At 38.3% G+C, this 12,255-nt stretch overlaps 1 protein-coding gene across 1 annotated transcript in view; it reads left to right on the top strand.

Annotated features, from left to right (window-relative positions):
- Positions 1-11,631, top strand: part of LOC119773500 (polycystic kidney disease 1 like 1) — a 31,348-nt gene extending 19,717 nt beyond the window's left edge. The window contains exons 34-52 of the mRNA XM_038270476.1: positions 115-286; positions 393-457; positions 545-876; positions 970-1,054; positions 1,149-1,316; positions 4,037-4,155; positions 4,235-4,345; positions 4,425-4,530; positions 4,701-4,760; positions 5,611-5,654; positions 5,761-5,995; positions 6,083-6,187; positions 6,884-7,021; positions 7,115-7,249; positions 7,398-7,607; positions 7,751-7,906; positions 9,280-9,441; positions 10,835-10,938; positions 11,010-11,631. Coding sequence (XP_038126404.1) covers positions 115-286; positions 393-457; positions 545-876; positions 970-1,054; positions 1,149-1,316; positions 4,037-4,155; positions 4,235-4,345; positions 4,425-4,530; positions 4,701-4,760; positions 5,611-5,654; positions 5,761-5,995; positions 6,083-6,187; positions 6,884-7,021; positions 7,115-7,249; positions 7,398-7,607; positions 7,751-7,906; positions 9,280-9,441; positions 10,835-10,938; positions 11,010-11,247 — 2,745 coding nt within the window. The 3' untranslated portion in view covers positions 11,248-11,631. The remainder of the gene's footprint in view (positions 1-114; positions 287-392; positions 458-544; positions 877-969; positions 1,055-1,148; positions 1,317-4,036; positions 4,156-4,234; positions 4,346-4,424; positions 4,531-4,700; positions 4,761-5,610; positions 5,655-5,760; positions 5,996-6,082; positions 6,188-6,883; positions 7,022-7,114; positions 7,250-7,397; positions 7,608-7,750; positions 7,907-9,279; positions 9,442-10,834; positions 10,939-11,009) is intronic.
- The last annotated feature ends 624 nt before the right edge of the window (positions 11,632-12,255 follow it).

Here is a 12,255-nt window from a genome sequence, read left to right as displayed (position 1 = left end):
TACCATAGGGATTGTGTGTTCATGGTAAAATCTTAGCTAAATACTGTCAGAGCTACATACTGCAAGGTTATATTTATAACATGCACTTCTGGTCTCTTAATGTCCCTGTTACAGTTGCCATTTGAGGTGGGCATCGTCGATCTGTCGGATGTTTCTTTGACCACCGGACTGCTAAGTGTGATGGTTGCATTACCCGTTGCAACACTGATATCTTTACTGTTTCGACTGACGGGATGTGGAGTTCAACATGCATATCACATAAAAACAGCACAGGGGGATTTTCAGGGTTAGCTTTAATTCAACTGTTCACTTCCATCAACTTTAGTTGCTTCATTTGTTTTTAAGGATGCTTTTAGAATAAAACCTTTTTTTGTGTCTTGAAACCTTTTTAGGGAATGATAGTGAGTTAGACTACCAATCATCTTGGGTACAGAGAGCCTTAAGGAACAAATACCAGGTAGATTTTTAAGCCATTCTTTTTTTTATTCACCATTTTCTCTTTCAAAGTCATATGATTACTGTCTGAACCTTGTTTTTGCTGCAGGGTACAGATATCTTACATTCCTCCATTCATGAAAACAAAGACACAGAGGGAGAATCTACAATCCATGCAAACAGGGCTGTCAGAAATTATGATCATCTGGTATTTGAAGGCAATAAAGGGCAGGTGCTCCACAAACTGCTACTTACTTCAAATGGGCAATATTTTGACCACACAACTGAAGAAAGGACTGAAATACCTGAGAGTAGGCGGTTTGATCAACCTGTCCGTAACAAGCTGAGACTGCCATTGTTTTGGTGCCGCTATGCGGCCTGGGTGCTGTGTCTGCTGTTGTCTCTCGCATGCTTAGTGGTCACAGCTGGGCATGGAATGAGGTAGTGTCATAACTTAAGCATTTTTCAAAAAGAACAAAACATTATAGCCATCGATGTACTAACAATATGTATAAATATATATATTTCCATCAGATTCAGCAGCAGCAGGGTTCTGCTGTGGATACAGTCACTTTGTGTTTCTCTCATGGGCTGCGTGTTCCTCATCCAACCAGTTCTAGTAATAATAACCACACAAAAATTAGAAAATAAAAATGTAACCAAGCTTTTTTCTCATTCCTCATTAATAATACCATGTCTTCATTATTCTGCAGATTTTTGCTTTGGCAATGATTGTCTCCTTTTGGTTCACCAAAGCAGCAGATAGATCTGTAGGAAAGTTACCAATAGAGACAAACCTGTGGAGCCTGAATCCTGCTGATGGACCAGGAGAAAAATTCACATCTGCTTTCTATGGGAAGAATTCTCCATCTGTGGAAACGGTAAAAAAACAAGTTTAATACCCTGTGCAATAACCTGTTTTTTATATTTGATACCCAGTGCAACATTTATATATATATATATATATATATATATATATATATATATATATATATTAATATCCATCTATATAAATACCCATGTTAATACCCTGTGCAATAACACTGTATGATAATCCTGCTAAATAAGAGACTTCAGCTGTCATATATATGTGGAAACACTGTATACTATATATATCCCCATGCACCCTTTCCTTCCTATTGTAACAAGTACATTTCTCCACTGAGAGATCAATAAAGTCAATCAATCAAGACTCTTAGTCCGATCTCCTACATAATTTATCTTAATAGAACATTTTTAAACTAAAGTTGTTGGAGAATAGATATGGATGCTGTAGGCCTAGTGGTTAAAGCAGTGCGCTTGTGCTCTGAGAAGGTTGCAAGTACCTGGTTCGATCCCCACAGCCTGCACTCTGGGTCTCTGAGCAAGATCCTTAACCCCACACTGCCCCCTGGGCACCGCAAAATGACAGCCCACTGCTCCCCAAGGGGATGGGTCAAATGCAGAGGTAAATTTCTCCAATGTGATACCAATTAGTGATGGGCTATCTGAAGCCAGGCTTCGAGGCTTGTACCGAGTAATAAGGGGGCGTGTCAATGAAGCCCCGCTTCGAGGCCTGTGTTGTCTTGTTGAAAACCACGTGACTGGCAACAAACGAGGCCTCGCATTGCATTGGTCACGTGACTGCTTCATTTTGCGTGTCGGTTTTCAAAATAAAAGCGCGATGAATCCTGTTGCTTTGTGGGTTGTAGTAGGTGGTTTGGTCTCAGCAGAACAGTTTTCATCAGCAGTGGTTGTAATGGAGCTGTCAAAAAAGAGAAAAACCTCTCATATGTGGGAGTATTATGAGATGACAGATCACAATCACAACCTGAAACAGTGAAAAAAGTCATATTCCTAAATAAAAACAATTAAACCTAAAATCCAGAAATTTCTATATTTTCTTTTGTTTAATCAGGAGATGCATCAGAATCACACATCAAAACCAGACTAAAAGCCATTAGAAGAGGCAAACTCTATGTGTAACTTGATATTAAGAATCAGAACTAGAACTCCTAGGAAGAGATGATTTTAAACAAATTCTGTCTTTAAGGAAGCAAGTTTCAAGCTCAAAGTACACAGAGTCTGCAGCAACAGTCACTCAGTTCTCAATACATTAAAGTAACACATATCTTCATTGTCTAATAAGTCCATGTCATAAAAGAAAACCTAACACCACCACTGATGGTCAAGGATTAGATTGGCTACAAATCATTTTAATCATTAAAACATGACAATTGAATAGGATTCTCCTCTTACTAAACATGAGTTTGATGAAAACTTTGTGACAATATTGCATTTCCTAATATTTGGAAGTATGATCCAACTGAGTAACAAGGCTGTTACAGTTTCACCAGCAGATGTCACTAGTGAGTGATGAATGAAGCATCGAGTAATGAACTTTTTTCAACACTTTGCGTTGGAAAGCTTCATTGCTTCATGAGGCTTCACTTGCCCATCACTAATACCAATTGTCATGGTCTTGGTTCTGCTGTTCTTTACTTTGCTCCTTGTTTTCTAGATTTATTGGTTTAATTCCAGTTTTGTTGTAATTTCTAGATTTATATTAGTTCTCATGTTTTTCTGTTGTCCTCTATTGCCCTCTTGTGTGTGTATGTTCCTTTCACCTTGGCTCCCTCGTTGTCTCCTCTCACACCTGTTCCTTGTCAGCTCGTTAGCCCCCCCTTTGTCTCTCTCTGCTATATATGCTCTCCCTCTGCTCTCACTCTTTGTTGGTTCCTTGTATTTGCTGTCTTCCCATGTTGTGGTCTATGTTCCTCGTCTCTCCCTGGCTCCTCGTGTTTGGTTTTCCCCAGATGTCTCCTCAGTTCTGGTTTGCCTTTCATTATTAATTGGATTTTTGGATTCCTGCCTTTGTTTACTGATTTGCCCCATTAAAACTCCCAGAAATCTCCTCAGCCTCTGCCTCTGCATTTGGGTCCTCCAAACCACAACCAAACCCTGACACCAATAAAGTTCAATTATTATTATATTTGTCTTCACGTCAGTGTTGGGTTGAAGTTTGAGGACCCAAATGCAGAGGTGAGTTCTTGCAGTTTTGAGTGTTCACAGGTAACAGAGGAAGGAATCCAAAAATCCAATTTAAAAATGTAAAACAAACCAGAACTATGGAGACATGAGGGAAAACAAGCACAAGGAGCCAGGGAAAGATGAGAAACCAGCACTGAGGAAATGCACAGGGAGAGTGTTTATGGCTGATTGAACAAAAGGCAGGACTAACGAGCTCACTGGGAGCAGGTGTGGACAGAGGCTTCTAGAAAGGAGCTAGGGAAAAGAAAACCAACACAAGAGGGCAACAAAGAGCAACAAAGAAAAGCCTAAGAACTCAAACACATCCAAAAACATAACAAAATAGGAATCAAACAAATAAAACTAGAATACAAAGAAAAACATGAATCAACATAAAACTAAAAACTCCAAGAAAACTTAACAGAACCATGACCATGACACTTTAGCCCCACCCCCCCCTGATGTCATGTTTAAATTATACTGAGATATTCCCCTGCTGTTAGGCTTCATTCCTCTTCCCGCAACATGGACGTGTGTGTTATAAGAGGTACTTTTCATCAAGCATTAATGTCCTATTCCCTTGCTTCCTCAGCTGCTCAGGGCGAGGCAGAGAGCTCGGTACCTGCGTCTCATGCACCCGCCGACTCAAGCAGAAGTGAGGAAAACTCGTGGAAAGAGAAGGAGAGATGCCCAAATCCAGGAAACACTCCGGTTTGTCTTTGTTTTTTTATATATTGGAGAATATATAAGAGATTTGCAAAAAGATTTCACACTTTATTTTGTCCTGCAGGGATTTGTTTTTCTGCACCATCATGCTTCTCCTGATGGTGTGTATAATCTCTGGCAGCTCCCAGAACGAGCATCAGAGTCTCAACAAAGCCATAAAAAGACGCTTTATAAGGTAAGACACAGACATCTCATAGATGCAACACAGATAGAGCTCATAAACATAGAATTAAACAGATATTTTCTTTCGACAGGAACAATTACTCCTTTACCTCTATAAAAACACATGAGGACTGGTGGAGGTGGACACAGTCCAGTCTGCTGGATTTCTTGTACCAGAATTCATCAGCAAGAAAGGAGGTGAGCAAAAAGATATTAATTTGCATCGAGTCTGTAAAATATACATACAGCGTCTGCTGTTTTTCCTTTTATGCTTAATTAGCAAATAATCATCAATAAAAGAAATAACAGATGATATTTTTTTTTCAATGAAGCATTTTCTATGTTAAATTAGATTATTTTTCCAGCAGCCTCACGTTGTAATTGGAGAGCCCATTATAGAGAAGAGAGAAATCCTCAACGTGTTTAAGGTAAGTTAAAGGAAACACAGATGATATCTAGGCTAAGATAAAAGATCTGGAATTAAGAAACTAATTTATGAACATATCTGTGAGGTCATGCTGCGGATTTTTTCTGTAGAGATCCAAGGAAAGCTTAGATAAATAAATGTGATGTGAGAAACCTCAAACAGAGCCAATGTTGGAGACTAACATGTTTCAATTTGTTCTTAACAAAATCCCTTATATTAACTGATTTATGAATCAATGAACTTGTTCATTGTATTAATACATTCAGCCTTTCCAACGGCTAATTGCATGTCAGAAATTTGACCCAGCTGTGGCTTTGAGTGATATTTATATAAAGTTTTTATTTACTGCTAATTAAGTTGGCAGATTACATTTATGCCTGAGAGAATATTTTAAACAAACATTATAATCTGTCAATATAAACTTTTTAAAAAGAAGCATTTTTGAAGAACTTTGGGTTCTGACGATAATAAAGGTTATCTGTAAATATAGAATTTGATTAACTACAAATCCATGATGTCATATATTCTCTGTTTTTCAAATAAAATGCCTTATTTGTGTTTGTTTAGCCACAAATAGCCCCCCAAAAAATCATTACAAAAAAGAAGGGTGGAGATGCAAATCTAATTTGCATTAGAAGATTTGGGAATCTTAGATCTATGCGATCAATTCAGCAAGATTCTGAATCTAGAATGATTACAAACATTTAATCATCTTTGCTGTAAAATATTTAATATAGCTTTTGAAAAAAAAAGTTTAATGTAGTTACACAGTTAAGCTTTTTTAAATGCTAACTACTCCTGTACAACACTCACCCTCACATTTAAAATGTCCCAGAATGCTATGCTGACAGCTCCTTGGACATGTGATCATCTCTGTTCATGGAAAACTGCAACAGTCAGATTTGGCCACACAAAGTGAGACTTATTCAATCCAAATATGTCACACTAATAATGCTGATGTTTTGACTTTGTTGTTAAATGTTTGCTGGACTTTTCTGCAGGTTCGAAGCTGCATTAAACCTGAAGAGCTTGTATTCAAGCACCTGGATCAATAGGCAGACAGTGGCCGTAAAGGTTCAGTTTACCTTGTATAGCCCTGCACCTCACTTATTTAGCAGTGTGACCCTGACCACTGAGCAGATCCCTGGTGGTGTTCTGTTGCACTCTGTCAAGGTCCAGTCAGTCAGGCTGTTTTATTCTCCTACTCTATGGGACTATGTGACTTTGTTCTGCAAGGTAAAGGTCTCATTTTACCCTGATTTAAATCAACCCGAGGAACTCTACAGAATGAAGCATCTAATCTTTTCTCTTTTTCACCACCAGCTTCTCTTCCTGTTTTTATCTCTAATACAATCCTGCAATCAAGTTTCCAATATTGCACAACAAGGACTGACTGGATGCTGGAGGAGTCCCTGCATGTGGCTGGATGTGAGTCAACCAAATCCTCCTTCGTATCTGCATAGATTGAAAATATCAAACAGGGAGTCACACCCATTTCACCCACTAAGACTTCAATGTACGGAAGCCCTGATAGGCAAGTGAGGAAAAAAAAGAAAAGTTCATTTTTTTTTTTTTTTTTGCTGTTTGAAGGTCTGCAGTTTTGCCCATTTTTCCCTACCTGCCTTTCCGAGCAGGAAAAAAAACAAACAACCCAAAAAAACAACTATTTATTTTTCTTACTTGCCTTTCAGGGTTTCTATACTAGTGCTTGTAGGACCAAGGTGTCTTTACGAAAACGATAAAGGTATAGTGGAGGCTGTTCTTTTTTCGGGTCTGGCATAGTGGGAAAAATTGCAAGTCTTCTTTTGGAAAGTAAGCTTGTATGAATGATGCAAACAGCAACTTTTAAACAGAGCGTGCACAAGGAGAAATGGGCTTGTGCTTGCTCTCGCACGCGTTTAATAGGCCTTCCCTCTCGACTTGTGCTTGTGCATTTTTTTTTAAGTGGAGAGGGCAGGTATTTTCAAAACTTCGCCAAAATCCTCCACTATACCACTACCTGCAATAATCAAACTGTCAAGTGAGTTTATATCAGAATGTTTTGATAAAATAAGGAAAAAAGATTTATTAAAGTTCAAAGCATAAAATAATTCTTCAGTGCTTTGCTGTGTCTCTCCTCTGCAGGTTGGTCTGCTGGCAGTGACTCTAATCTGTAATGTTTGTTATATCTGTCGCTCCACCATGACCATGGAAGTTGTAAATTTGCTGCAGACACAACATAGAGGGCATGTTGATGTTAGCGCTGTGGCTAACTGGGAACAGGTGAGAGACCAAAACAAATGATAGCAGTGAGATTTTTACAGCATTGCAGAAACATGTCATACAGGTTCCCCTAAAATAAAATATCTTTTTCAGAATATTCGGACATTTCTGGGTGTTATCATCTTCCTCCTGACCATGAAGTGTGTGGCCTTTCTTAGAATGAGCAGAACCTTCAGTTCCTCAGCTGCAGTGCTTTCACAGATGCTCTCCAGCCTCTTATGGCCTATGGTAAACACATTATTCTCGATAGTAACACAGTTACATATGGTTCTTATCCCCATTTGAAGTGATTTTATTTGTTATCAAAAATGTTAGAGAACTTTGTTTTGAAATTAAAATTTCTTTATTGAAAACTAATTCCCTATTTTCCTGTAAGGTTTCAGGTCTGATCCTTCTGCTGGCGTTTTCCTGCACTGGGTATTTGTTGTATGCAGAAAGCTCCTTCAGCTCTGTTCCCCCTTCCCTGCAGACTCTGCTTTGTCATTACCGCTGGCCCCGCGTCACAAAGAGTCCACTTAACTCAAAGTGGGGTTTAACTCACTGGGCGGTTCTGTTTCTAACAACTACTGCTGTGTGGGCAGCAATGGTACATATTTCCCTTTTAGATTTCGGTGTCATTAATAACACGTGTAATCAGTTAACAACAGCCTTATTAAAAGCATAGTTTAAAAGATTATGTGAGATATATAAAAATGATTGTCCCTTTACAGTCATCTGTTTTTCTTACAGATACTTGGGGCCTTTTCCTTATTGGTGAAGAGAGCTAAAAGATCCCAGAGCAGGAACGTTAGTTTTTCCACAGGAGATATTTTATGCTACATGAGAAGGAGGGTGTCTGAATTCACTGGACGGCAAAGACAAGCAAGGAAAGCAGACAAAAGAAGGGTAGGGGGAAATGTTTAGCTGGAAAATGCATATTTAAGTTTTTATTGATAAAGAAGTAAATCATATAACAAAGACACAAAAACGGATTTCATTTTCATCACATGTATAGTATTGTACCAGAGTCCTTTCCTCATTAATAGCATGAAAGAATGGCATAAAGAGAGGCAGAAAGTAAAGCAATAAATGGCCTAGGACAACATTCAAACCTCCATCCTTAATCTATGGTGCCCCTGCTCTTCTACTGAGGCACACAGAACCCAGTTTCCGTACTATATATTCCTCTTTTCATATAAAAGGCTAAAATATTCCTAAGAAATATCATCTGAGGACACAGTGCATGCATATCGAGTTGATATAAAGAAATATTTCTGCAGGATATTAGACAGATTCAAAGTAATTCCAGCTTGGATCTTGATGTAAAACAATACAATAAGATCAGCTTTTAACAGGAACAAACCTGTAGAACCTGCAGAATCAGGCTGCAGTTGAACCTGAATGGGATTTTTATTTACAAATCTGATTGTTTGGAGTGTGCTTTGGTGGCGCAGTGGTTAGCCATGACCCATGTACAGTATGGAGGCCTTAATCCTCCTTAGCATGGAGGAGGACTACTGTCCATGAAAAAAATGAGCCACTAGTGCTGTAAAAACTCAAATAATAATAAAAAAAAACCCAAAACTGATTATTATAAGATCCCTTGCACCCCAGCCACAAACTATTTCACTTCCCTCTGACAGGAGGCTGTGGACCAAAACCTTACACCACCGCTACAGCCTTATCAACAAGAGAGACCCCCATGACACTGCCACTATCCCTCCTGCGTTTAGGACCTAGAAACTACACAACGTAGCATCTCCAGACCTTCTGCGTTACATTAACACACAGTCTACTGTGTATATAGTTTATGGCTATATACTATAAACAATATGCTGTATGTTTTATATTGTATATAGCTATAGATTCTGTATACTGTATATATATATAATTGCTCTGCACCATCAACACCAAGTCAAATTCTTTGTAAGTGCAAGCCTACTTGGCAATAAAATGGATTCTGATTCTGACCAAATTCCCTATAGCTTTTACATATATATGCTTATTTCATTTAGGGATTCTTGAATCAGCTGGATCTCTAGACTGCTAGGAGCGGAGGACCTGTTTATACTTATACTGATTTTTTTTGGTTTTTAGCTTTGCAAAAACCAAAAAAGTTGCTTTGCAACCTCGAGAGTGTAAAATTAATGCATACATTACTAATGAGAGAAACCAGTGCAATATCTCAGACTGCAGATAAAGCAGAGCTTTAATATAACCGCCATTTCTAGAAGCCTTTCATATGTATGATAAAAATCATAATATAACTTTTTTTTCAGATTTTTGTCCTTGATGAGCTGGAGAGTTCAGTAGATGAACTCTTGTCGAAACTCAACGTCCTTTCTAACAGCATGCACCGCACTCACAGAGCTCACTGCTACAGAGAGGAGGACACTCCTGTCATCTCAGCCTCGCCACAGTCTTCCATCATGGACACACAGGTGAGGCTGAAATTTCAGTCATACAAACATTCACATCGTAACACTGAATGTCATGGGACAATTAAATACAACTTTCTTCTAATCAATTTCATTAAAAGCAGACAAGTTTTAGTTATAAAATACATTTAATTAACTGACTATAAACAAGTTTGAGAAACTTGTTAAAAGTAGATATTTTAGCAGTTTACTGGACCGAACCACGTGTGTAAACACAAGAATAAGATAAAAGGATATTGTTTTCTAAGTTTATCTTTCTACAGACAGAAATACAGTCCAACCCCCATTGACCTTGTTCAGCATGTTAAAGTGTGTATATTTAAAGCCGGATAAAAACTGAACAAGAATGACTAGTATTGAGAAATTAGCAATAAAATGTTTGGTTCCACAGCTAAAGCTACGAAGGATGATTACTGAAAAACGGCAGCAAATCTAAACTAGAATGATGTATTGCAATGGCTAAGTCAAATTCAGTGTTAGAAGTATTAGACATTGAAGTCACGGTTTGTTTGGAGGTTTTTGTGAGGACCCAAATGCAGAGGTTGAGAGGCAGGGGTGAGTTCTTTGAAGATTTAATGGGATAACACAGGTAGCAAACAGGTGTCCAAAAATCCAACATAAAAATAAAACACAAACCAGAACCATGGAGACATCAGGGGAAAACCATCACAAGGAGCCAGGGTGAGACAAAGTAAGACAAGGAACCAGCACAGAGGGACTGCAGAGGGAGTGTATTTATGGCTGACTGAACAAAGGCAGGACTAACGAACTGATAAGGAGCAGGTGTTAGCAGAGCTGACGAGGAAATCAAGGGAAAAGGAAACACAAGGGGGCAACAGAGGACAAGGAAAGAAAAACCTAAGAAACTTAAATAAATCCAGAACACATCAATAAAGCTAGAAAACAAAGAAAAACGTGAAACTGAAAACTTAGAGAAAACCAACAGAACCAAGATCGTTACAATTGAGGGAGATTTGCAGAATTAATTGTAGGGCAGCAGAAATGAACTGAAGACAATAGTGAAGAAGTGTGATGGAAGATACTGTAAAAGGTAATCTTTTATTGTCCCTCAATTGGGAAATTCACTTTCTGCATTTAACCCATCCCCTTAGGGAGCAGTGGGCTACCATTGTGCAGTACTCGGGGGGGCAGTCTGGGATTAAGGGTCTTGCTCAGGGACCCAGAGTGGCAGTCTGTGGGAGTGTGTGTGGCTTGAACTCTGAACAATTTGGACCCAAGCGCAATGTTCTAACCACTAGACCATCACTGGCCCTTAAAATGATTAAACTATGGGATGTTTTTTTTACGATTGAGGTTATGCCCCCCGTTTGTTGCTGTAGTGAGAAGATTGCTTTTAAGTCGCTAACCACTTCTAAGCAATTTATGACTCTGTTAGGGATGTCTGAGGTCGGAGATGACGGGGGGAAATTCGAAGACAGGGAATAAAGCAACTAATGAATCACAGGAAAGAACGACCTCACCTGGATCTCACCTGTTCAAGTAAGAGAATATGACTCAAATTCTACTTTTAATGCATTTCAACAACTAAATATCATCTATATCCCCACCAGATGCAAGGCTGTAACCAGGATCCAAACCCTTTCAGAGGAAGCAAATGATTTGTTAAAAATAAAAAACTGGCTGTCTTCCTCAGAGTCAACATCCCTCGTTGGGTTTTGGACTGAAGATATGTGTGAGAATCAACCTGAACTACAAGGTGGAACAAACAGTAGCTGCTGGTTTAATACAACTAAATCCAAGGTGGTGGAGGTTCTGGTCCATAAGGAGCCAGGAACAGGAGAACTATAGTGCATTATTTTTCTTGTTTTATTGTAAGCAAGTTCTATCTTTAGAGATTAACCTTGGCCGGATTTTTTTTCAGTGATGTATTCTAGGTAAATAAAATAAATGAAATACTACAGCTTTTGAATAAACTAGATTCTGAAACAGTGGAGTTTCTCATACCTGTTATTATGGCTTCAGGGGACTTTCTTAAAGGAAGCAAACATAAAGTTGATGCTGAATGTTTATGATGTGATGAATCTGAATTTTGTGAGTCTTTTACATGTTTAAATGATCAAATGGAGTCAATGTAACAAATGCATGGTAAAGCATCTGTTAGTGCTGCATAAATGTTTCATTTCCTCTCTTGGGGTCTTTCTATATGGAATTTTCACGATTTATGGGTTCTGCAACATGACTGCAAGGTTAATATGTTTCTCTAAAATGTCCCTTCAGCAGAAAAATATTAATTTTTGTATCATTGAGTTACCACACGCGCCCGTTTTCTTCTCACCTGTATTTTTACTCTTGAGATCACCCAGCTCACTTTGGTGGATGTTCAGTTTGTTGTTTTCCCAACAGTGAGTAAGTAATACAGCACATCCAGCTTAAATAAATAGCATTGGATGATATTTCTTTCTTACTTGCATTCAGTAACTACTTTGCCTCTGATTTGCTGAGATCTATTAATCTCTTTAAACACTTTAATGAACTTTTACTTTTAGCACAAATATTAAAATGATAACAGATTTATAGGTAAGATGATTTATGCATTATTATTGAGCCTGTATTGAGTCTGTAGTTAGTCAATCAGTTCTGATTTGGTGATGTTTCACTGGGAATTTCTTTTATTCAATTCACTTTATTTATATAGTGCCAATTCACCACACGTCATCTCAAGGAGCCTATAACTGATACAGAGTTAACGGGTGAATGAAATACAAACATTATCTGTAGGGGGAATTGCTCTGCTCCATTTTAAGCAATTATGTCAGCTGTGATTTTTGCATGGTTCACTGTCTATAACCAAGGCAC

The sequence above is a fragment of the Cyprinodon tularosa genome, unplaced genomic scaffold (assembly GCF_016077235.1).
Source record: "Cyprinodon tularosa strain WSP-4 unplaced genomic scaffold, ASM1607723v1 ctg761, whole genome shotgun sequence".
NCBI classification, from domain to species: domain Eukaryota; kingdom Metazoa; phylum Chordata; class Actinopteri; order Cyprinodontiformes; family Cyprinodontidae; genus Cyprinodon; species Cyprinodon tularosa.
This window is presented reverse-complemented; position numbering and strand designations above follow the sequence as displayed.